The sequence below is a fragment of the Mastigoproctus giganteus genome, chromosome 11 (genome assembly GCF_048544385.1).
Source record: "Mastigoproctus giganteus isolate SK-2022 chromosome 11, ASM4854438v1, whole genome shotgun sequence".
Classification (NCBI taxonomy): domain Eukaryota; kingdom Metazoa; phylum Arthropoda; class Arachnida; order Uropygi; family Thelyphonidae; genus Mastigoproctus; species Mastigoproctus giganteus.
The window spans coordinates 45,614,485-45,641,642 of record NC_143585.1 but is presented as its reverse complement, the minus strand read 5'-3'; the positions used below and the strand labels follow the sequence as shown (position 1 = coordinate 45,641,642).

At 37.0% G+C, this 27,158-nt stretch overlaps 1 protein-coding gene across 1 annotated transcript in view; it reads left to right on the top strand.

Annotated features, from left to right (window-relative positions):
* The window catches only part of RhoGEF2 (Rho guanine nucleotide exchange factor 2), a 764,869-nt gene that overhangs the window by 126,044 nt on the left and 611,667 nt on the right, over nucleotides 1-27,158 (top strand). Inside the window, exon 6 of the mRNA XM_090384978.1 lies at nucleotides 23,956-24,134. Within this exon, the coding sequence (XP_090241104.1) occupies nucleotides 23,956-24,134 (179 nt within the window). The remainder of the gene's footprint in view (nucleotides 1-23,955; nucleotides 24,135-27,158) is intronic.

Here is a 27,158-nt window from a genome sequence, read left to right as displayed (position 1 = left end):
TTGTGAGACATTCAGTTAGTTCACATTGTACTTCATAGTACAGTAGTGTGCATTTAGTTTTTAAAATGATTTGATTGCTGGAATCATACTGTGCCATTTATAAATCATACTGCTCCAATTAAAAGAATATTGGACAGTTGCAACATCCACACTAGACAGCATTCAAACCTGCTACCTTTATTTCTTAGTCAAGTACATAGCTGCCAACTCTCTCGATTTATGACAGTGAATCCATCTTTTTTGATTGATTCTTTTCTTCATCTCACCGTCATAGTATAGTTTATGACAAAGAATTCCTCTATCTTTTTGAAAAAAGAAAAGAGCTTTTTTTTTTTTTTTTTTTAAATTTTGCAAATTTCTATTTATTTTTGTTAATGAATTGGCTATCAGATATGCTATCGTTGTCTACCTTGTAAAATAGAAATGTGCCATAATATCGTTGTTCACTGTAATGTGTGGTATTTCACACAACTTTGTAGTCCAAAGCTAATAAATAGTACTTCTGCACTTGATTTCCTTGGAAATTGACAAGTTCTTTTTGAAGTTGGGAAAGATATCTGGGATATCTTCTTCAACTTCATTCACATTGAGTATATTCCTGAACCAACTGTGTTGCTTGATGTTGATGTTTTATGGCATATATAATTTCTTCCTAAGCTTCTTTTAAAATAGTTTGAATATCATTGAGCACTATTTGCGACAAATTGTCTAGCACAGCATTCAATTCTGAGTTAGTAGCTGTTTTGCCTTGAGCCAATTTTTCTCTCTAAGTTTTTTCTTGAATGGAGTGATTATTTTACTGATGTCCATGATAGTTTAATTTTGGTCTTACAAGTCTATCCAATTCATTCACATGCCTTAAGACGTTGGCCAAATAAACCAGCTTTTCCAGTCATGCAGCATACTCAAAGCAGTCAGACAATGCATGCTTCTACTCCCATAGAAAAATTTCAGTTTTTAGTTCAGTGACTCATGAAAGAATTTCCCTCAAGAGGGCAAATGGACATCAGGGTGAAACAGTAAGTTTTTGCTGAACAGTAAGGGCTGGTAATTTGATCTTATCTTGCCACACATTTTATTGAAAATATGAAATTCACAATTTATATTGCATCATTGAGAATCACGTGTAGTTCCGTTTGCAAATATCAGCAGGTTTTGTTGATGTGAAAAAAAAAAAAAAAAAAAACAGTGAATTGTTATGATTTCGGGGTTTCCACCTTAACACGAGTAACAAATCCCATGTGACTTTCCATTGTAGATGGAGCTCCATCAGCGCATGTTTCAAACAGCACTGATGGAGCTAGCCAAAGCTAATGTTTCTGGAAAAAATCATTCAACATGTATGTTAAAGATATCTTCTCCAGTGATGGCAGTTGATAAGAGTAATGTGCACCTGGAGCTTCTGCATCCACCTCAATTCAAGCAGCCAGGTCATTTGCTCCGACAATACCACCAAATGCATTACAAGCACCCTTTCCTTCTTGTTCTGAAAATGCTGCTAATAAGCATTTATTAGCAGCATTTTCAGTTGCTGTTGAATTTACTTTCTCCCCTCCCATGCTAATCTAATATTGTATGCAACATCTTTTAGTATTAATGTTTTCAGTAATTCTAGAACTTGAATTTCTGAGTCCACAATACCAGCAGTTAGCTTACCACAATAGTAGGCTTTGAAGGCTTGAATAATGCCCTGATCCATTGGGTGAATTAGTGCAGAAACATGACTCGTCTTCCTTGGCAGAAACATGACTCTGATCTCCATCTTTCTATTTCATGACATCAGTTGAAGGATGAGTTGAGCAGTGATCGAACAGTAACAGAGCCTTTTTCTTCAGATTTTTTCTGAAAGCAAGTGTCATCTCACTGTTTGTACTAACTCACTTTCAAATCATGAAGCAAAAATATCATTCAGCATCCAAGCGATGGTGCTATTTTTATAAATCATGGAGATTTTGTTGATGTGCTTAAGACACTGGAAACTTTGACTTTTACTGATACATAATGGCTTTAGATTGTGACTTCCAGTGTTGTTTGCATACATTAATTCTCTCTGTTGGTTTTTATGCCTGCATTATTGGGTTCTTTTTTAGTATCCAGTGACTTGTTGGGGAGAAGTTTATGGTACAGCATTGTTTCATCACAGTTGTGCAACTTTTCATCTGTGACTTCACCATCTGGAATTAGATTATGGAAAAATTTGAGAATGCTTCTGTTTCTCTAATGTCACTAAATGCAGATTCACCTACAAGACTAACCTGGAATATCCCGTGATGAGCCTTCCATCTCCAAAGCCACCCTTCAGAAACTTTAATTGTGCATTGTCTCCAACAAGTAGCTTATGAAATTTAAGTGCCCATACTTACAAATTACCTCTTTACTAGTACTCCATCACTATGCTTCTTTAGAAACCAGTTGTAATTGGTCCACATCACTGTTTTAGCAAAGTCTAGTTTTTTCTTTCTTTGGAGGCCTACTTCATCTTTTGAAGAGACTGAATGAATGCAATTTTAATTCCTCTTTCATCCAACCGCAGATTGTTCCATCTGGAATTTCACACTTGTGAAATATACAGCATTTTGTTTTGCCACTCTTAACTCTTTTGATAATCTTTAAATTTTTTTCAATTGTCTTTCATTAAATTTCAGTCTTTCTTCATTACTTCAGCACTGCTGATTTACTAATTTGCCATGTTTTTATTTCTGATGCCCTAGAATTTACTGTTTTGATAAAACTAAATTAAAACCAAAATGTCTGGCCTATCGTAGTGCTGAAATGGTCATGATTTCTCCATAGCTGAGGGTTCAGGCATGAGGGTGCATAAGTATACATGCCCGTGACTGCTAAATATGGTGCTGTTTCTTATGTTCTCTCTATCTTGTTAATTCCTCTGACTGTGTAGTAGTAGTAGTAATAGTGGCATGTGATGCAAGAAAGCAAATGTATGAGCTTATGCAGCATCAGCCAAAAAAAAAAATCACACCATTCCCTCCAAATGCCTGTCCAGTTCCTCCTTAAATTTATTCAACCTATCAACTTCCACAACGACAGATGGAAGTTTGTTCCAGCAATTAACCACCCGCTGGCTAAAGGCAAATTTCCGCACATCTATTCTACATCTGTCCTTTCTTAATTTGAATTTATGCCCCCTTAGGTTCGTAATCTGAACAAGTGGAAGGATCCCATCAGAATTCAGTGTGCTGAACCCATTCAAGGCCTTATACACCTCAATCAGATCACCGCGCAGGTGCCTAGTCTCCAGCCACTGCAATTTGCAGAACTTAAGCCTCTCTTGATAAGAGGATACCTTCATTCCCCTCGCCAATCTTGTTGCCCTTTTCTGTACATGCTCAAGTAAATCTACATCCTTCCTAAAATGAGGCCTCCAGACCTGTATGCAGTACTCAAGGCGTGGCCTGACCATTGCCTTATACAGAGGGATAATCACCTCCTTTTCCCTGCTAGCAAAATTCCTATATATCATTGACAAAACCCCATGACCTGCCCTGGCAGCCTGTCTGCATTGCTCAGAAAACTTCATATCTGACTGCACAATTACTCCCAGGTCTTTTTCATTTTCTACCACCTTAAGTGTAGTACCACACAGTTGGTACGTTTCTCTGGGGTTATTTCTACCCATATGCAGTACTTTGCATTTGTCAAGGTTAAACTTCAGTTGCCACTTCTTAGCCCATCTGACCAAATTATCTAGATCCTGTTGCAGTAGCACACTGTCATTAACAACCCTGCCAACCTTTGTATCATCTGCAAACTTCGACACTAAGCCTGATATACCTTCATCAATATCATTGATAAATATACAAAACAGTGGACCCAACACTGAACCCTGTGGGACTCCACTAATAACATTAGGTCATGAAGAGCAGCACCCATTAATTACCACCCTCTGTCTTCTCCCACTCAACCATCCTTTTATCCATTGTAGCAACTTACCCTTAATACCATTCTGCTCCAATTTGTACAATAGTCTTCCATGCACAACAGTGTCAAAACTTTCCTGAAATCCAAATATATGATATCAAAATTAGTTTTTGCATCTAGTTCCTTTGTAACCACATCATAATATCCTATCAGATTTGTCAGACAAGACTTTCCCTTAACAAACCCATGCTGTGTCTGAATTATTGCTGCAGTCTTGTCTAGATGATCCTGCAATGCATCTTTAACCAGCGACTCCATTATTTTACCCGGAACAGAAGTTAACTAACTGGTCTGTAATTACTCGTGTCACCCTTTGAACCCCCTTTGTGAATTGGGGATACATTTACACATCTCCAGTCCGTCGGAACCTCCCCTGAGTCCAAGGATGCTCTCGTAATTATGGCTAAGGGTTTGCTTAGCTGCTTTGCCGCCTCCTTTAATATAACTGGATAAATCCCATCCACCCCAGGTGCTTTTCTTACGTTTAACTTCAACAGTTTCTCTTCCTGGTCATCCTGGAGTATAAACAGAACATTTATTTATTTAAATCACTTGTCAGTTAATGTATATTTTTGTCTAGTTCAGCCCCTACCAAAAAAGGGATGTCATGTGCTGTTTACAAAAATTTACTTTGTAAATAATGTAATGAACTTGACAAAATTAGCATTTCACTGATAAATACTCTTTTATTGCATCTCTAGCTGAGGGGAGAAACTGGGTGTACGCAGTAATTAGCCTCTGATGAGCCTTGTTTAAAAAATTACTCTGCAACGAATAATGAACATATCGAAGTGAATACAAAGCCAATTTTTAGGTAATTTCCCCTCTTGCGAATACAGTAGAAAGATGTACACTGTATATGAGTATATACAGCATTCACTTTTTCCAATTTCCAACATTAAATTGCTAGTAGTGTGTGTTCAAAGAACACACGGCTTTATGTCCGGGTATGCAGATGATACAGTTGACTTAATGTCTAAGTATGCAGATGATACAAAGGTTGGCAGGGTCGTTAATGACAGTAATGGCAGTGTGCTACTGCAACAGGATATAGAAAAGTTGGGCAGATGGACTGAGAAGTGGCAACTGAAGTTTATAACATTGACAAATGCAAAGTACTGGGGTAGAAGTAACCCCAGAGAAGCGTACCTACTGTGTGGTACTACAGTTAGGGTGGTAGAAAATGGAAAAGACCTGGGAGTAATTGTGCAGTCAGATATGAAGTTTTCTGAGCAGTGTAGTAGACAATCTACCAGAGCAGGTCATGGGGTTTTGTCAATGATATACAGGAATTTTGCTAGTAGGGAAAAGGTGATTGTCCCTCTGTATAAGGCAACGGTCAGGCCACGCCTTGAGTACTGTGTTACAGATCTGGAGGCCTCATTTTAGGAAGGATGTGGATTTGTTAGATTGAGTACAGAGAAGGGCAACAAGATTGGTGAGGGAAACAAAGGGGTGCTCTTACCAAGAAAGGCTTAATATCTGCAAATTGCAGCATCTGAAGACTAGGCACCCGCAACGTGATCTGATTAATGTGTATAAGTCCTTGAATGGGTTGAGCACGCTGAATTCTGATGGGATTCTTCCGCTTACTCAGATCACAAACCTGAGGGGCCATAAATTCAAATTGAGGAAAGACAGTTCTAGAATAGATGTGCGGAAATTTGCCTTTAGCCAATGGGTAGTTGATGGCTGGAACAAACTTCCATCTGTCGTTGTGGAAATTGAGACCTTAAATAAATTCAAGGAGGAACTAGACAAACTTTTAGAGGGAATGGATATGGGAATTTTTTTTTTTTTTTTGGCTGGTGCTATCATACGATTTGGCTGGTGCTATCAAGAAAGCAATCATACGATTGCTTTCTTGCATCACATGCCTCTGCTACTACTACTAATTCTTCTTCCACTTTCCTTTCAATTATTACAAAGTCGTTTAGCTCCTCATTGGAGTTTGATAAAATTCTGACATCCTCTCTCCTAAAGTGAATGTAGATTTAAAATAGATATTCAATTTGTTAATAACATGAGCAGGGACATCAACAGTTAACCCATTGACATTATGTGGCCCAATGTGATTCCATCCCTTCCTTCTACTGTTGGCCCCGAGTGCCAAGCAATAGTGACAAGCGATTTTCTTACTGCGATAATAGAGTTCTCTCTCTAAAGTGTTATAACTTTTTCTTTCTAGTGTGCTTATTCTTTTGTTTACTTGAAGTGGTTCTGCACTTTAGAGATCAAAAGTAAGAACCAAGAAAGGAAATCCACCTTTCTTTTCTTAGTCTTTATATTTATTACTAACATCATCATCATCATCATCAGCCATTTTCAATCCACTGCAGGATGAAGGCCTCTCCAGCAACTTTCCAGTTCCTTCTGTTTTGAGCACCGGCCATCCATTTACTATCCAAAAACTCATGAATTTCATCTATCCATCTCCGCCTTTGTCTTCCAGGTTTTCTTCTAGCTCCTCTTGGGTACCATTCTGTTATTTTCTTAGTCCATCTGTCATCATGTCTTCGAGCTATGTGTCCTGCCCAAGACCATTTTAGTTCTTTAGTTTTGATAAGAATGTCCTTTACTTGAGTTTGCTGCCTAATCCATGTGTTTCTCTTCTTATCTAACAGTCTGATTCCCAATATAATTCGTTCCATTCTTCGCTGTGTAGTTCTTAGCTTCTCTTCCATTCTTTTGGTGAGTGCCCAAGTTTCACTTCCATAAGTCATGGTGGGGAGTATACATTGATTTATTATTTTATGTTTCAGACAAACTGGGATATTGCTCTTCAGTATGTGACTATATTTCCTGAATGCTATCCATCCAAAATTTATTCTTCTCTTGACTTCCAGCCATTTATCATTATTACAGCTAATAACTTGTCCCAGATAAGTATATGACTCCACCTTTTCAATTACTGCTCCTTCAATCATTATTTCCCTTTCCGTGGCATACTTGTTCATCATTACTTTTGTTTTAGCCATATTCATCTTTAGTCCAAAATCCTTACTAACTGTGCATAACTGATTAAGATTTTCCTCTAATTCTTTGGGATCGTGGCTTATGACCACAATGTCATCTGCAAATCGTAAATGGTTTAGGTACTCTCTATTCACATTGACTCCTTTCTGCGACCAGTCTAATCTTCTGAAAGCTTCCTCAAGGGCAGCAGTAAACAGCTTCGGAGATATTGTGTCTCCTTGTCGAACTCCTTTCTCGATTTTAAATTTGCTACTGTCTTTGTCTAGTCTAATAAAGGATGTAGCACTTTCATATATTTTCTTCAAAATCATAATATATGGAGTATCTATGCCTTGTCTTTCCAGTGCCCGAAACATTGCCTTATGCTGTATGGAGTCAAATGCCTTTTCATAATCCACAAATGCCAGGCATAATGGTGTTTTATATTCATTTGCTTTCTCCATTAGCTGTGATATTACGTGAAGGTGATCCATAGTTGAGAATCCTGTCCTAAAGCCAGCTTGCTCTTTCAGTTGATTCTCATCAAGTATTCTTTCTAATCTGTTAGTAATGACCCTTGTGAACAACTTGTAGATATGGGATAACAAGCTAATTGGTCTATAATTTCCAATTTCTGATTTATCTCCTTTCTTATGCAGCAAAACTATGATTGCATTATTCCACTGCTTAGGCGTCACACCTTTTCTAATGCACTTTGTGAAGAGCCTTGCCAGTTTTTGTGTTATGTCTCTTCCTCCCAATTTTAACAACTCTACAGTAACTTCATCTTCCCCCGAGGCTTTCCGATTCTTCATTTTCTTCAATGCATGTTCTACCTCATCAGGAAGAATATCGGGTATGTCGTATGTGTTGCTACTTTGCAATCCATCTTCCCCACTGCTGGTATCATTCCCTCGCTCCTTGTATAATTCTCTATAGTAGTCTTCTGCTATTTGAATTATGCCTTCTCTGCTGTTTATAAGTACACCATCTCTATTCTTCAGTTTCAGTATCATTTGTCTTTCTGTATTACTGCTCATGGCTGCTGATTTAAATCCTTTGTTTTCCCTTAATGCTTGTTCTACTTTTCTTGTGTTAAATCTTCTTATGTCCTCTCTGAGTCTCTTTCTAATGGCTTTGCATAACTCAGTATACTCAATTTTCTCCCTGTCAGTGTTTTTCTTGCTCTTCATTTGTCGTCTTTGGTTCATCATGACAAGTGTTTCTTGACTAATTTTTTCTTCTTTGGATTTCTGTTTCCCTATAGGTTTCTTGGGCTTTATCACTTTCAGAAAGTTGTAATATTCCTCCTCGATATCTTGGTCCTGAGCAGTCTGCAGAAGCTCAAACTTGTTCTTAAGTTCCAGTACATACTGCCTTTTCTCCTCCTCTGTTATTTCAAAGACCTTTGTATTATTTACTCGAGTCAGTTTTTTCCTTTCCTTTCCTACATCTATATCAAGTGTACATCTTACCATTCTGTGATCACTTCCAACATTTACCTTATTCAGGACGGTAACATCATTCACAATATATCTTCTGTTAGTGAGGATGAAGTCGATTTCATTAGTTGTTAATCCATTTGGACTCTTCCATGTCCACTTTCTGTTTACCCTTTTCTTTTAAAAAGTGTTCATTACTGACATTCCTTGAGATTCTGCAAATTCCACAAGTCTTTCACCTCTTTTATTTCTTTCACCAATTCCAAAATTTCCTATAGTTCCTCTTTCTGCGCTGTTTTGCCTTTTTCCAACCTTAGCATTGACTATATTACTAACAAACTCTACTAATTTAAACAACCGCTTGGTCACTGGTGGCACCGCTCCTGCCTCCACGTGGCGGGGCCGGTAACCTGGGGGATAAGACAATCCCTGGGGCAAAAAGGAGCAGAGTGGAAACAAGTGAATTTCCACGCTTAGAGCCGAAGAGCTCTTAACTAAATGACACACACGACACTGACCATGACTTCTCTATCTCAAAGAGAATGAAGAAAGACACTGGCAGACAGGAATTACCAGCCTTCCTGATTATACATTCCCTGTCAACACAACCTGTCGGCAAGCTCTCCCCCTTCACCATTCAGAGATGCCTCGAACATGCTGCAGGTTCACTAAAAATGGTGAAACGTCTTCAATCCGGAGATTTGTTAATAGAGACCATCAATTCTAGACACTCTGAGCTACTACTACGCCTGACATCCTTGAGTGGAATCCCAGTTCAAATCACACCACACACCACCCTCAATTCTTCAAAGGCAGTAATCACTGAATGGGATTTATTGAATGTCCCCGAAGATGAAATAGTTCAAGAAAATTTAAAGAACAAAACGTCACTCAAGCAAAAAGGATCATGATCCGAAAAGATGGCAATTTAGTCCCAACCCGGAGTATAATTTTAACTTTCAGTTCTCCAAACCTACTATCTTCAGTCAAGGCAGGATATTTAAACTGTCGCGTTCGGCCCTATATCCCGAACTCTCCAAGATGTTTTAAATGCCAGAAATTTGGCCATTCCCAGACAGTATGCCATGGAGATGCAACTTGTGCAAACTGTGGGTGTAAAACTCGTACACAAACAGAATGTAAGGCACCAACTCCACAGTGTCCAAATTGCAAAGGCAACCATCCCGCTTATTCCAAAGACTGCGACCTCTGGAAGTTGGGGAAAAAAATACAAAAATATAAAATTAAAATAAGGTTTCCTATCAAGAGGCAAGAAAAGAAGTAAAATTAAGTATGCCAAAACGCACTTATGCTTCTGCTACTTACAGTCACCAATCAGTAGCATGTCAGACGGAAGTGACCATTCCGCCAGACACATCAATCTCCAACTGGGCTCAGATAGTTCTCTCGGTCGAACATCCATCTCCACCAAACGTAGTAGACCAATGCAGTAATACACCACTAACAGTTCCATCCCAGAGACCGCTCCGTTGTCAAGCAGTGCATAATTTGCAGAAATCAGATCCTGTTGAGGCAAAGCAATCTCGTCTATCAAGCAAGGACACAGATGACATAACTAACCAAGATCTGCTTGAAATACATGCAGATTGCGATATGGAAGAAAGCACTGACTCAGAACGCCCTAATTTTTCAAGAAAAGGAAAAATCAAAACTCGAAAGATATAAATAAGCCACCCACAGAACTAAATAATGGAACAAATCATACAGTGGAATTGCAGAGGTTTTCACAGCAGTATTGATGATATCTATGAATTAATTCACCATTTCAAACCCGCTGCTATGTGCCTACAATAAACAAATTTAACACCAAAAATCTCCGTTTCAGTCAAAAATCACATTCCTTTGAAAACACCATTAGAAGTTGTTGCTACACGTATAGTTATCGTTATCACATTGACAGTGGTCTCGATATATCTTCTGCCAAACCATCCATGCATATTTCAGGATCTGGAAAACCTTATTTCTCAATTACCATCCCCGATCTGGCTATTAGGCGATTTTAATGGACATCATCCATTGTGGGGTTCACTGGTCTCAGATGGACGTGGTGAACTTATTGAAATGCTGCTTGATAGAGAGAATCTGACACTGTTGAACACTGGCTTACCCACCTACATCCATTTTCCTACTGGGTCAAGCACTGTTATCGATCTCTCAATCTGCTCTCCGATCCTGTTCCCAACCATAGAGTGGACAGTACACGACAATCCTCTAAACAGCGATCATTTTCCGCTGATTTGTAGCATTCAAACCACCCATTCCAAACAAAAACTCAATGGAAATTTTCCAAAGCAAACTGGACAAAATTTACCAATCGTGTATCTTTTGATGAAGATATCATTATGTCTTCTGCTGTTGACGCTGCCACCGAATATATTACAAAGCAGATACTAACAGCTGTAACAGCTGCCATCCCACAGTCTCAAATAAGAAACCATCGGCATACCAATCACTGGTGGAATGGTGATTGCAATAAAGTGAAAAAGGAAAAAAAATGCAGCATGGAATACCTTCCGCAAATATCCCACCACTGCCAACCTTATTAACTTCAAGAGACTGAGAGCCAAAGCTCGTTTCATCCGGCGAAAGGCCAAAAAAGATTTGTGGGTAAAATTCGCCTCCTCAATCAACAAAGATACTGATACCCGGAAAAAAATAAAGAAGCTAAATGGAAAATATCATGTATCACCTTCTTCTGTTATTAACTGGAATGGGAAGGAGATCTCCTCTCCTGGATAGATTGCCAATGTCTTAGGAACTGTGTTCTGTGAATTATATGCCTCAAGCGCATATCAACAGTCTTTCCAAAAAATTAAAGCTGAAACTGAGAAAAGGAAACTGAACTTCAAAGCTACATACCATTTACCCTATAACCAACCATTAACAATATCTGAACTGAAAGAAGCTATATATACCTCAAGAAACAGTGCTCCTGGCCCTGACGGAATTTACTATATAATGCTTCAACATCTCAATCAGAAATCACTATCTTTATTGCTGAAACTTTACAATCGGATATTCTCAGAACATATATTTCCGACCTCCTGGCAACATTCTTACATAACAGCTATACCGAAACCTGGAAAAGATCACTCGATTCCACACAATTATAGACCAATTTCTCTTACCAGCTGCTTGAGTAAGACTTTGAAAAAAATGGTTCACCATCGTCTCACGTGGTATCTTGAATCCCGAAACATAATCAGTAATAATCAGTTTGGTTTTCGAAAGAATATATCTTCCCTAGACCTCATGACAAAAGCTGAATCAATCATAAGGAATGCATTCATTAGAAATCACATTTCGTCATGATATGCCTTGATATAGAGAAGGCTTTTGATACCACATGGCGATACGGCATCCTAAGAGATCTCCATTCTATTCATATGAGAGGGCACTTACCATATTTTATTCAAAGCTTTCTTCGACACAGGTCTTTCCAAGTTAAGTACTGGCAGGTTTTATCTCAAAAACATATATACGAGAAGGAGGAGTCCCACAGGGCTCTGTCTCACTACGAATAAACAATATCACAAACTGCATTCCAAACACCGTTGACTCGTATCTCTGTGTGGATGACCTTACCATATCTTGCCATTCCCAGAATATGAACTATATCGAGAGGCATCTACAAATATCCATAAACAACATTGAATTATGGATGGCACAAAATGGATACAGACTATCAAGCCACAAATCTACAACCATACATTTCTGCACAAAGCACAGAATGCATCCTGAACCTGAGTTGCACTTGGCCAATCACCCTATACCAATCGTAAACAGTATTCATTTCCTAGGGCTAATTTTGATAAGAAATTAAATTTCCAGGAGCACATAAAATATCTAAGAACCACTTGCTCAAAGAAAATGAATATACTCCGGGTAATCTCCAGTACATCTTTGGGTGCAGATCGCTATACCCTGCTCCACTTATATAAGTCCCTAATTAGATCTCAGGTAGACTACGGAGCACTTGTTTATGACTCAGCTAGGGAAAGCACCTTAGCATGTTTTGCGCCCATCCAACATTTGTCTCTTAGGATAGCCCTAGGTGCATACAGAACATCCAGTTCAAAGTCTTTACGTTGAGGCTCATGAACCTCCACTTAGCATCAGAAGAAAAATGTTGCTGATGAATTACTCAGCTAAAATTAAAAGCCTGCCTACTCATCCTGTTTGGCCACTCCTGGAAATCCTCTATGGAAAACCCACTATACAAATAAACCCAGAACAATTCAGCCTGCTGGTATCAGGCTACAGATTCTAGCAGAAAGCTGGAACATCCAATTTGATAATATACTCAGAGAATCAAAAGATCCAGATCCCCCGTGGTCTACCTTCATACTTTCTTCTCATGAATACCTTGAGCAATGGGGTGAAAGTTCCATAGCAAAGATTAACATCCAACAACTACATTATGCTCATACACAAAAGTACCCCGTATTCACCAAGATCTATACTGATGGTTCAAAGTATGACAATCAAGTGGGTGCAGCTGCCGTCTTCCCTAATTCAACTATCTCGTTTTCACTTCCAATCAAATGTAGCAGTTATACTGCTGAGCTTCATGCCATTATGCTTGCTCCGAAAAATATCTGCTGTCAATAAATAAAAGTATAATATATACTGATTCACAAAGTGCTATTTTAGCTTTGAAAGGCATTTCCTCACCCAACAATCCTTTATTAAAACTCATAAGACATAAGCTGATGCAGCTTCATGAGCATCAACAAACTGTTATCTTTTCTTGGATCCCTGGCCACAGTGGTATTCCAGGAAATGAATGTGCAGATGATACTGCAAAGCATCCTTTCAATATAGCCTCAACAAATGATCTAGTCCCATATCCTGATTAAAGACATAATATACAAAGAACATCAATGGACACTTCTGTGGAAAATGCAAACAAATAACAAGCTATTTCAAATAAAACCTGAACCACAATTATGGACTTCTAGCCTTCGTAAAAACAGAAAAGAAGAAGTAATCTTAGCCAGAATCCGAATAGGTCACACTCACCTCACCCATCTACATCTGCTTACAGGGAATGATCCTCCTCAGTGTGCAAACTGCTCGCAACCACTTACAGTAAAACATATACTTCTTGAATGTCGCTTGTTTAACAACGCCCGATGAATGGCTTTTAGCTTCATCTCAGATCTGCAACAACCTCTGTTTCTCAATAGCATCATAGGTAAAGAAGCAAATCTCTCTGAATTATTTCTCTATTTAAAACAAATTCAAATGTATGATCGTTTCTAACTGCTGTACAAGCAGTTCCTGTATGTAAAGTCAATTGATTTGGGAGGTGCAATATGGCCTAAGTTGCCCTTGCACCAGAAAACACCACCACACACCACACCACCACACACCACCTTCTACTGTTAATATAAGCATAGAAGTCTTTGTTGCTTTTCTTTGCATTATTTTCCAGATACTTCTCATAACCCGTCTGAACTCAAATCACAAAGAAGGTTAACCTCCTTTGTGATTTGATTTCAGACTAATTTTTATCTATCATAGGCTTCTGAATTAGTAATTTATGTGCATCCAATGCACTTTTCTTCTCTCCCACTTGTCTCAGTAGTTCATCTAACGTTTGTTCAGGTCTAAGCCTTGAACACTATTTCTTCATTGGTATGAAAAGCCTAGTAGGTTCTCATGCTTACTTCCCTGAATTCTTCCCATTTAGAATTTGCTGTTAGTAACGTCGTTAGTTGGTCCCACTGCATAGAATTTAAAAACTGTCTGAGACCATTGTAGTCAGCCTTACGAAAGCAAAAATCTTTTCCTTTACCCTTTACAGTAGTCACGTCTTTAATTAAATTCCACATTAGTACACTGTGATTGCTGCCACCTGTGGATCTCTTACGTGCAAATTCTTAATGCATGTACAATCACTGCTGATAACCAGATCAAGAGTATTGTATCTCTTGTTGCCTGTCTAACATGACTGCTGTAGAAAAGAGTCATCCAATAAATCTACAAAAGTCTTGCAGTGTATGAAGTGACCAATCCCACAAGTTATTAGTCAACAAGTCTGGGAAAGTTAACCCCCCCCTCCCCCAATTCTGATTTACTGTCTCACTCTATTTCTCTGTATAGCTGTTTGGTATACTTATCACAGTCATTAAGCTTATGATACACTCCACTCTCAGTTTTGTTTTCCCAGTGCTTATATCACATTAGACTGACTCAGCATAGCACTGGTCATCCATGTTGACTGGATGAACTGCCTTAGATTTAACATGCTTCTTAACTAAGATCATAATCCCTCCTGCCTTTCTGCGACCTTCCTATATACATTGTACTCTCCATATTCAAATTCAGCATCACTCTATGTCTGAGTGATACTGAATTTAAGTATGGGTCTCTGCTATTCCTATATGAATAGTGAATTCATATTTCCTATATGAATATATACGCCTCGAATCCGTATTTACCATTTAAAAAAATACTCCACGAGGAGGGTTGCCAAGACAGGCAAAGGCAGTTTATGAGAAATCACTAGCAAACGGAAGCAAAGAGGGGGGATAAGGAATTCTTCACATATATAAATTCCAAGAAGAGAAGGACAAACCAGATCGGACCTCTACGTAAGGGAAAGGGGATAGTATTAAATACACAAGCTGCCGTTGCAGATGAACTCAACAGTTATTTTGCATTGATATTTACAAATGAAAAACCTTTTGTGGCAATGGGAAATTGTGGGTAAGCGAAGTTGAAAAAATATGTAATTAATGATATTGAAATTTCGCAAGATTATTTAATGAAAAAACTTTTGAGCCTTCAGGCCAGTAAGGCTCCTGGAGTTTATGGAATACTACCCTATAATCTTAACGGAGGCGGCAAGTGAGGTGCATTGAACCATTGAGGCTAATTAGATAGCGGAGCATCACTAGACTCTGGGGAGATTCCGTTGGATTGGAAAAGTGCCAGTGTATCTCCCATACATAAGGGTGGCTCTAAGAGTTGAAGTGGGAAATTATCGACCTGTCAGTCTGACTTCAGTGGTAGGGAAAATCATGGAGGCAATGATCAAGGGTGAAATTCAGGATCATTTGGATCGAATTGAAATTCTCAAGGATACTCAGCATGGTTTTGTAAAGGGAAAATCATGTTTAAAAAATCTGGTTCGCTATTTTGAAAAGGGTCACTCACGAGCTGGATTTAGGGATAATTTCGACATTGTTTATTTAGATTCTCAGCAAAAGCGTTTGACTCAGTCCCACATGAGCGGTTGCTTTATAAGCTAAGCTGGAACAGGTTGGAATCACTGGGAAAATCCTTAGATGGATAGCAGGGCAGGAGGCAGAGGGTTGTGATAAATGGCTATTCCTCAGATTGGGTTGATGTAAGAAGTGGGGTTCTTACATCAGTGGTCCTTAATACTGATCCCCCACTGTTGTTTTTAATTTTCATAAACAGCATCGATGAAGGGATAGAGGGTGTGATGTCTAAATTTGCAGATGATGTTAAAATTGGTAGAGTAGTTAATGATCACTGTCAAGCTGAGCTTCTTCAGAGAGACCTAGATAGACTTCAGGAATGGTCAGAAAAATGGCAGCTATGCTTTAATCCAACAGTGTAAGGGAAACAGTAATCCCAAAATAACTTATTTACTTGGTGGAGTTCAACTAAACCCAGTACTGGAGGAAAGGGACTTGGGTGTTACGATACGGTCAGACATGAAATTCTCTGAGCATTGTAAACAGGTTGCAAGGAAGGCCCATGGTGTCCTATCGATGATCTATCGAACTTTTGCAAGTAGAGATAGGGATCTGATAATCCCATTATATAAGGCTTTTGTTAGACCACACTTGGAATACTGTGTTCAAGTATGAAGACCGCACCTAAAGAAAGACATCGAGCTTCTTGAAAGGGTGCAAAGATGGGTAACTCGCCTGGTGAGATCGGAAAAAGGGCGTCCTTATGAAGAACGACTTCGAATATGTGGGTTGCAGAGTTTGGAAACTAGACACCTTAGAGGAGATTTGATTGATGTGTTTAAGGCTCTTAGAGGCATCAGTAAAATGAATGAGGACGAAATTTTTAAGATTATAAATGATGCTAGAACTAGGGGACATAAATTCAAGTTATGGGGGGAAATGTTTTGATTGGACTGCAGAAAGTTTTATTTTAGCCAGCAAGTTATAAATTTCTGGAATAAGTTGCCTACATGGGTGGTAGAGGCTGACAGTTTGGGGAAATTCAGAGGTCATCTGGATAGTACCTTCGGGTCAGGGAAGCGCATAGGACGATAGGTTTAATTTCCTTTTCTTTTATTAATTATTATTATTTATTATTTTTATTTATTTATTTTTTTATCATTGTTTTATTTTGTTTTTTTTTTTTTTTTTTTTTTTTTTTTGGCCGGTGCAGCATAAGCCATAGGCTTATGCTGCACCGGCCAAAAGGCTTTCTTGCACCATGCGGCCATTACTAATACTATAATGTCTGCATTTGATGACTTAATCAATACTTCAAATACATCAAATTTATTTACAATGCTCATAGCATTAGTGTGCACACACATGTTCTTACTGTTAGTTACCTTTATACTGTCCATATATTTTGTTCCATGATGACCTGCAGCAGGGCCTGAAATGTCCGACACCTTCTTTCCAGACTGCTGCATTTTCCAATAGAAGTAGTGCAAGAATCACCTTCACCTCTGCCTGCGGCTGTATATCATTCCCCCCACACCCGAGCTACCAGGTTTCTGACCAGCCTATCACTGCTTTGATAGCATCAGCAAATATTTTTGCACCCCATTTTACTTAAGTTTATCCCATCCCTGTAAAAAACAGTCTTGTTAATAAGCACAGACCACACTGAGAAAAACTCTACCTCATGAGCTTTGCACATTCTCTTTAGGGTTGAATCGATTGACAAGGCTCTTAACGTGTTCTCCTCCCTATCGTGTCTGGGCAGAATTGCAGACACGTTCAAATTCAATCCTAACTTGTAACTTTTTCTCAACATTGCCTGTACTACTTGTTAAGTAAGTCCTCTGATCTCCTCTTAATATCATTAGTTCCAATGTGTACAACAATATCACCTTTTGTGCTCTTAAAAGATATCTACTCTACAGCGTTATCTACAGACACCCTGGTCCCATTTCACTTATCATTTTTGCACAGCATATTTCCCGTTTCTTTGACAGTTGAATCACCATCAATAACCACATTCTGTGGGACCAGCACATTCTGCCTTGGCGATTGTCACTATGTTGCCTGATGCACAGTTATGAGCTCTGGCGTTAAGTTGGGCAGCCGAGAGCTTAATGGAACCCCCATTTTTAATTCCTTTGAGGACATGTGCTCTTAAAACTCCTAAACACCCAGCAGAATGTTGAGTTGGTGCCTAATTTCTTCCAGAGAGATTGGCGAACATTGCACATTTTGTTAGGCCGTGATTCTTAGGTCAATTGTCCCCTTCGGTACCCCCCCCCCCCAATCCACAATAATCCTGCTACTTTGCTGATCTAGTCTGGGGCATAATTTCTGTTTATATGCAATTTAATTGATCAACAATAAAAATTAATAAAATTAATTGAATTGATTGCTTAACTGACAATACTACACTAAGCTAATAGATTTCTAAATGCAGTGATACTTATTATGTTGTCAAGTTTTACATTATACTTTGCGCTGTCGAGTTTAAGATATATGCTATACCATTACGATTTCACTTTTAAAAAAGTTATATCCATACTAAAAAGTAAAATTTCTTAGCTAAAAACAAAAAAATATAAGCCTGACGAGTGATTTGAACCTTCGAGCTGCTTATCCCAATTGAACCTTACTATTCAAATGCACTACTAGTTACCTGTTACGATATTCGTGCCAAAACGGCAATACAATAGCAGTTGTAATTTACAACATCACTATCTAAATTTTAAAATAAGCTAACCAACTTTACTAAGACTTAAAATATTTGTCAAACAATTTAATATGTTAATTAATCAAAAAGACAATCAATTTCCATTCCCACGAGTTCAAAATTCAAAATGACTGTAATATGAGGAGAAAAAAAAAAAAGTTTGCAGCAATTAAAATAGCACAAAACAGTCATAACATGTTTTTAAGGAGAACAAGCTCTGACTGCTGGAATTTGTGCAAAAACCCGAGCAATATACCCCCAGAGGATCATCAAGGGAAACAGCTGTAACAGATTCATCAGGAGATGGAGCTTCACCAGCAGATAAAATTTAGTTCTATCCAGTAATATAGACATTTATTGTATGCAGTAATGATTCATAAATCATTACTGCATACAATAAATGCAGTAATTGTAAATAAAAATTTAAAAAATTTAAATCATCATTTATTAAATTAGCATATCAAAAACCTATAATATTACATGAAAAAATGATCCTCTGTCACTCAATTAGGACTGGGTAAACGTTAGGTATAGCAACACTAGCGACTATCTAATGAACACAAATGAAGCTAACTTTCAGTTTGTGATTAGCAGTATCATATATTTGGATTTTACCAAATATTTTTATCTTTCATCTTTTAATGTCTTGGCAAAGTTGTATTAATTACTAGAGAAAAACTAACACAGTTTCAAGGTTAATCCTTTTTTAAATAGTGTAACTTAATTTACATGTACAAAAAAAAAAAATAATTTATTTTATTTCATACCCATATACTAAGCATTTTCTCTCTCTCTCTCTCTCTCTCTGTGTCATCTGCTGTAAGGTAAATTCAAACTGGTCACTGGTTCACACAATTGCCCTTGACCAGCTTAAATGGCTGTAATTAGCAATGGTAGTTAGCACTGTGTGTTACTGAGTGAGCAGTAGTTTTAGAAGGGAGAAATGTCATCCTTTTTTGTATGGATTTATAAGTATTCAACAGCAGATTATATTTAAAAAAATGGATATTCTCTTCAGACAGTATGTACAATTATACATAATAAACACCACGCTCTTGTTTTATTGTACAGCTTGTATACATCAAGCCCATGACTTATTATGTCAAAAATGAAACAATTTATTATTATGTGTGAGAAATTGAAAGAAGAGATTTCTCATCCCTGTGAATTCCTTAAAGAATAGTTATTTATTTTTTAAATCCTTCACTGAATTTTTTTTTTTATTTTGTTTGAAGCACATGATCTCTCTCTCTCATATTAAGTGCATAACTTGAAGTTGTGTAGCACTTGCATTGGAAAATCGCATTTTGCATCATTAGCGATCTTTTTATTTCTCTCTTCTTCTCTTTGTGATACAACAAAATGGAATATATGGGCACCCGTAATTCCGTTATATGAATTCCGTTTGCACATGATTCTTGGGGAAAAATAGAAATGTAAAATTTAAAGGCTCCATATACTGTATAATGATATTATAAGCATTACACTAGAAATTTTTATTGCTCCATTCAATTTCATTATAACAATGTTTACTGTTATATGGTTTCAGCAGTCTTTTCAAATTAGACATGCTACGCATAGTTCATATGACCCGCTTCAGACTTTGAATTTAATTATAGACATATTTTGAATAATTCATAATTATTACCTGTGCAAGGTGCATAGCCAATACGTTAAAAGAAGACATGAAGCTCTTTTAATCTACATGATATCTAAATATCTGTATACTTACATTTGGAATTATATACAGATGAAAATATTTTTCATGAAATGTTCTTATTACTTCCTCAGTGATTACTATTGTTGCTACTTCACCATTACAAAGCAACATATGTAACCTTAGCAATGGCAGTGCTAAAAAACATTATGGAATTCTGTTATCTCAAAACTTGATATTACGACATGCTGGACAGACAACTTGTGTAATCGAAACCCTCTAATTTTTGTGAAATCGGACAAATGCTAACTTTTGATTTTCTCTTGAAGAGGATCTGTGTCCTCATTTTGAATTTAAATAAAATGAAAATAAAATATTACATAGAATATATAGGATATTAAGAAATATTATAGATATTTTTAAGAAATATTAAGAAATATTATAGATATTTTTAAGAAATATTAAGAAATATTATAGATATTTTTAAGAAATATTGAGAAATATTATAGATATTTTTTGTCAGGAATTTTCCTACCTGAGATTTTTCAGGAATAATTGCATCCAGGTAAGGTATAATTAGAATAGATGGGAATAGGATTTCTGCCTTCACCATTCCATTTCTGCATTCACTGTTCCGAAAGACCTTCCTAAAGATAGACGAACCTTGTAACAGGACAAAGGATTGAAAGCAAGCTTTGACCCTAAATCCATGCATGGCAAATAATTGGAAGTATATATTTTCTTTATTATTTGAAGCTACTTTTGAACTGCTTTTGTGCTTTTGGATTCTCGTATATAACTGTGTTCTCTTGCTGCTTATACAGTGGCAGATAAAAAAACCGCATCACTTGTGAATTTTGCAAATAATGTGTTTTGCGCTGCATTGTGGATTGCAAAAATGTTCGAAATGCATTTGTTAGATGGAATATATATCTCTGTGAATGAAATCTATTAAAAAGACTCCACCTGATATACCTAATTGCTATAAATATCTTTCCAAAGTGTAAAATATGTAATTAATGGAAATATGAGAAATCATGCAAATGGCAATCATGACAACCAAATGTACAGTTTTATTGCATTTACGTGTACAAACTGAAATGACAAGTTAACGTAATAGTATTATGTACTGTAAATCAGCAAAATAAATTCTCAATATTTTGTTGTTCCTCCTCGAGTTGCAATTACAACCTTGCAACGATCTGGCATAGAGTTAATTAACTTCTGGATGTACGATTGCCCAAATTCATGGTACCAAGCCCTTACAATGCTCTCCTGCAGCTGAATCTTACTTGTTGGCTTCTTCTAAGCAATTTTAGACGACATTATGTACCAGTAATTTTAAATAGGATTCAAATCTGACTGTTGTCGGGCCAGTCCGACACTGTAATGCCAGCATTTCTGAGGTATAACTGCACCTTAAGGAACAAAAACAATGAAAAACATTGGTGTAAGTTGTTTTAAGCCTTGTGAGACAAGAAGACAAACACATTATTAAATCTAAATAGCATAAAACTTACCAATTTTGCTGTGTGGCATGATGCTGAGCCCTGTTCAGCATCATGCCACACCTGAAAAACGCAGTTTTGGATGTCTGTGTGGTGATCCCTAATAACGGATTTCAGGCACTCCTTCAAGGCAATGTAGGTTTCTGCATTTACTGTTCCGTTAATAAACTTAATTCGCCCCACCCCTTTGCTTAGTATGCATTCCCAGACCATCTGACCAGCGGGGAACCTTACAGTCGGTGTTATGCAGTCAGGATGGTATGCCTCCGATTTTTGTCTTCTGACATATCGCTTCCCATCCGAGCCATGCAGGTTGAATTTCGATTCGTCAGAAAAGAGGACGGTGTCCCATTGCTCTTTTGTCCATGAAACATGCATTTTAGTCCAAGCAAGTCGCTTCTTTCTCATTTGTTGGGTCAACAAAGGCTTCTTCTTGGGCTGATAGGCATGTAGACCACATTCTGAAAGCCCTCTTTGGATAGCTTGTGCACTTGTTTCAACACCAGAGGCCATCTCAAAGTCAGTTTTAGATCAGGAGCACTAGCATGGCGATTACGAAGGCATAACCATTTCAAATATTGATCTTGGGAAGGCGTAATTACTCTCTTACGGCCTGATCCAGGTCTTCTCTTCACATCACCAGTTTCATGCTTTAATTTCAGCACCCGGGATACTGCTGACTGGTTGGCAGCCTATTTTATCAGCGATAGCACGTGTAGAAAGCCCTTCCTGGGACAGAGCAACAGCTACACTTTTTTTTCTTTGTGTCAACTGAACATATGGAGCCATGCTTACACCTCCACAAAACAGGATACTAATGAGCGTGTATAACCCTTCCAATGCCGTATTTATAGAAACAGCTGATGCAATGCCTTGCAATTACTATCTGATGCAATAGAAGCATTATCTGACGCAATACCTTTGCTTTGCAACAAACAAAATGACTGTAATTAAACAATATCTTATACGTTTCACTACAAATATTACTTTTTTTTAAGGTGATTCAGTTTTTTTTTTGTCTGCCACATGGACTGCGATTGTGTGTGTGTGTGTGTGTGTGTGTGTGTGTGTGTGTGTGTGTGTGTGTGTGTGTGCACACAATCGTAGTCCATGTGTGGAAGGAATTGCATAAACTGTGTTTGTTTAAAATCTATTGTTTATTTTTACGGTATTTCCATAGTTTCTTGGAGCTGCCAAAGGCTAAGTTTACTCCAGAATCTTTGAAAATTTTTTTCAAAGGTTTGGTACATTTCTACATATGGGAGGCCTATTCATTGTTTTGTCATCACTTCTCATTTTGGGTTCAACAAACAATCATTAAACACTCATAAACAATAATACTTTGTGAGGAGTAGGATCTAAAACAAATATCCTACAAGTTCAAATTTAATAACAAAACATAACTCCCACCCCAAAGAACCTATATCAATGGGGACAGGGGTAGTCACGTACCTGGATTTCCGAGTAGAAACTTTCAAATCCTTCCAAAAAACGTTTAAGGTGTTTTAAATCTCTAAGTTTTCAAATTCCCAAACTATTAGTGAAATACAACGGGGTGGGAATTTTCCTTCCATCCTCCTTCTCTTCCTTTCATCTTCTTAAACATCCCTCCCCCCTCCCATGTGCTTTTGAAATACTGCAATGGAACATACCTAGGCCATATAAATACAGCCTTCAATATGTGTTCACTTTCCCTTTGAAGATAGCATAAGCAAAAAGCCCCCATCAATCTTCGGGTATTTATCTCCCTTTATACTTCCAATTATTCGACCTGCATGGATTTAAGGTGAAAGCTTTATTTCATTCCTTTGTCCTGTTACAGGGGTCATCTATCTTCAGGCAGGTCTTTTAATAATATTCTCATCTATTCTAATTATACCTTATCTGGATGCAGTTATTCCTGAAAAATCTCAAGTAGGAGAATTCCTGCAAAAAAATTTCTAAAATATCTATAATATTTCTTAATATCCTATATATTTAATATTTTATTTTCATTTGATTTAAAATCAAACCATTGTTTTAATTTCAAAATGAGGACACAGATCCTCTACAAGAGAAAATCGTAATAAGTTAGCATTTGTCCAATTTTACAAAAATTAGCTGGTGTTGATTACACAAGTTGTCTATCCAACATGACAGTGCTAAAGTGAAGTAGCAATGACAGCAATCACCGATGAATTTCCAAGAACATTGATGAAATGTCTGATTTCCATTTATATGAAATTTCCAACCAAATTTAAATAAACAGATGTTAGACCTTACATAAGTTAAAAGTGTATTCCTTCTGTGTATTTTCATTGATTCTTTGGAAAAATGTAACTGGGACATTTATTGTTCTTACCACTTTTGCCCGATTTTTTTACCTTATTTTTAAAAGCACTGATAATTTAGTTGTGAAATAGTTTTATAATATACTAAATAAATTAATTGCAGCTGTACTTATGATAAAATTCAAGTTGGTTAATATAATTTTTCATAATAAATTTCTAAGTTGAATTTTTTTCTCTTTTTCTCTCTTTTTTTTTCTTATTTGTTTTTGGAGCAGCGGGATCGTATGTGGCTTTAACATTATTAGGAAACCCACCTGGACAAGGAAATCGCTCATCAACTCCCTTACAACCTCTAAATCTCTCGGGTAGCAATCAGGGTAGTCATGGTCATACTGCTGCATCAGGCAAACTCTCTTCTCCGTCTGAGAGGATAACAGGACCACAACCAGTTGATGTAGGTTCATTTTAATTATTATTAATTTAAGAGTAATTATTTTTACAATAACCTTATAGGGAATGCATGGGAAATGGATAAAGTTTTCTGTGATAATTCGTTTTGAAAAATGTTGCAAATTTTAGTTATATGAAGTAATATAAAATTTTGTGGACTTAGATTTGCTAACATTCAGAACTTTTGAAGAGAATGGCTGCAGGTGTACCACTGTCACTACAGAATGCAGGTACACAGGAAACAATGACATTTCTGACATATGTAGTAGCGAGTTAATTTGAAAGTGGCCTTTAGTGAGTTAATTTGAAAGAGGGCAGGTGCATAACTTAGTAGCCATAAGACAATCCTAGCAGTCATTAACTTAAAAGGAGAATGTATAGCAGCGGTCTGTGTTTCAGCAGTGATGAAATCAAAGTAGAATAAAAATATTTAAAATCTTTCTACTTCTAATTTTACAGAAACAGTTTATTCTTATAAAATCATGAATGTTGTAACAGATATTTCTCAGTCTTTGATGCGTGCACATGCTTTGTTTCTCAAAAATAAGCTTCATAGTCATTAATATTATCTTTATTATCTTTATTGCATAAACGTATCATCAGGAACCCTTTGAACTTATGCTACCAAGGGGCATGTTGGAAGATTTTCTATGGTTTGATACTTTATTTATAATCCTAACACCTAATTCCTTGTCTATCCAATGCTAAACCAAATTTGTCAGAATTTGTTACACATAAATTCAAGTGCATGTGCACTCACCTCAGCATCAAAGTAAAGCATGTATAAACGTCACTTTTTCTAGTAGCAGATTTGGCCTGTATCTGAAATGTGGTATAATCTTTTCTTTTTATGACACTCATTTGAGGAAACTGTGTAGGGCTATTTCAGTGTTTTCTTTAGTGCATAATATGAATGTTGAGAAGAGAAAAATTAAGACGAAATCAAGAATAAAAAAACCAAAGATAAAAAAAAAATCCCCAAAAAAAAGCCAATTATAAAATTTTATTCTTAGTATACTAAGTACACCTCAACATTTTTTTCATTTCATTTAAAAAGAGTTAAAAATGGAATTTTTATAGGGAAATTAGGGAATTTTTGGCTGGGAGGCATTCATTTGTTGACATAGGAGCAAAATGAAAGAACTTGTGAAATGTGGTGGTATTGGGATATCACATATTGCCATAGCGATTTTTTGCTATGAACTTCTCATGTGGGAAAAATGTGATTCAAGGTCCATGGTGTTGAAATGTCAGTGGCAATTTTATGTTTAATAAAGGAATATTGTGGAATTGAAAAACCTTTATGGCTAAATATAATTTATAAAGTATGCTATGTGGTGATTATCCATGGATTAATTTTTGAAATGAACCACTCTTTTACCAAGTGGATAATGCAAAATTAGTTTATTAAGTGCTTTGATCTAATTCCTGACCTTATTAAAAAGGTAATGTTTCAGGAACCTGGCCAGGAACCAGATCCCATCGTAAGACCATACAGGGCAGGACTATCTAATTGCTGCAAGTCTTAGTTACACAAGCTGAGACAAGCTTGTCTAAGATTCACAGCAGTCTGTGATTCTTAGAAAAGCTTGTCTCAGCTTGTGTAACTAAGACTTGCAGCAATTAGATAGTCCTGCCCTGTATGGTCTTATGATGGGATCTTGCAAGGTTCCTGAAATATCACCTTTGTAATAAGTTGAAGTTAGGTCAAAGTACCTAATTAATAAAATAATTTTGCATTATCCATGTGGTGAAAAAGTGATTCATTTCAAAAATTAATCCATAATTTATGGTTGAAGTTTTGTAAAGTCTAAGTTTATAGGTGAAAGGAAGTTGAAGCATTATGATGGCATAATCACTTTCAGGGTGTGTTTTGCTTGTTTGAATTTGACTGCTGAGGCCTCCATCTCTTCAGGGAAAAACTCTAAGGTGCAATAGTGGTGAAAAGATCAAAGCATTTTGATAATTTCTACTCATTTTACTTCTAGGTCGTCAGCATTATGATTATTTGCCAGTTTGAGGGAGTAGTCCCATTGCAGAAAAGGTAGTAGAAAATACTCCCCTTCCCTCGTTGGCAACCCTGGAGATGAAGAAACTTTTTGTGATATTCTTGTGATTTGCGATACAGAGGTCTATCTTGGATGTGGAGGGAGAGATTGACTTTTGAGAATACCAAGATGATTTCAAATAAATCTTATTGTATTTTTCAATGATAGGTAAAGAATGATGAATTGAGATCTGATTTTGTATTTAGAAATAAGACAAAGTTGTTTTGTTGTTAAGGGTTCTTTCAGTCATGAAGAGCATACAGAGCTATGGCTCAAGCCCTGAAAAGTAAGCAAGTTTTAAGAGACAGTAGGTGGTTTACCTAAATTTCAAAATTCCAATAAGTTTGTAATAGTTGCAGTTTTCTTTCCTAGGATGAGTGAATATAGCTTTTAGGAGTTTTTGACCATAGCAATCTATGAAGAGAGAGAGAGAGAGAGTGAGTGAGAGTGTTCAGACACTTCCTGGAGATTAAATGCAGTTGATATTGCATGTGGTCTTTTTGATACTGGGCTTGATTTTTTTAACAATAAGTTTAACTTCATAGTGCTTCCATATTTTGAGGGTAGTTGGCTGTTGAGATAATTTTGTTAAATGTGTAGTGAAGGTCTTAGGTTGCACTGTACTTCCACTTGCTGAGACTACACACATGAAGGGGCATAAATTCAAGTTGAGGAAGGAAGGTTGCAGGGTAGATGTGTGGAAGTTTGTCTTCAGACAGTGGTTGATTGTGGGAACAGGCTTTCATCTGTTGTTGTGGAAGTGGATGCCTTGAATAAATTCAAGGAAGAACTAAACAAATTCTTGGAGGGTATGGATTGGCGAACTGTGTAGGTTTTTTTTTTTTTTTTATTTTATTTTTGGCTGATGCTATATAAACTTGGTTTCTTGCATCATTTGCCATTATTACTACTTACGAGCACTGTTATTCCACACTGGCCAGGATTTGAATTCCAACAATTTGCTGGATGGAAATATTTTT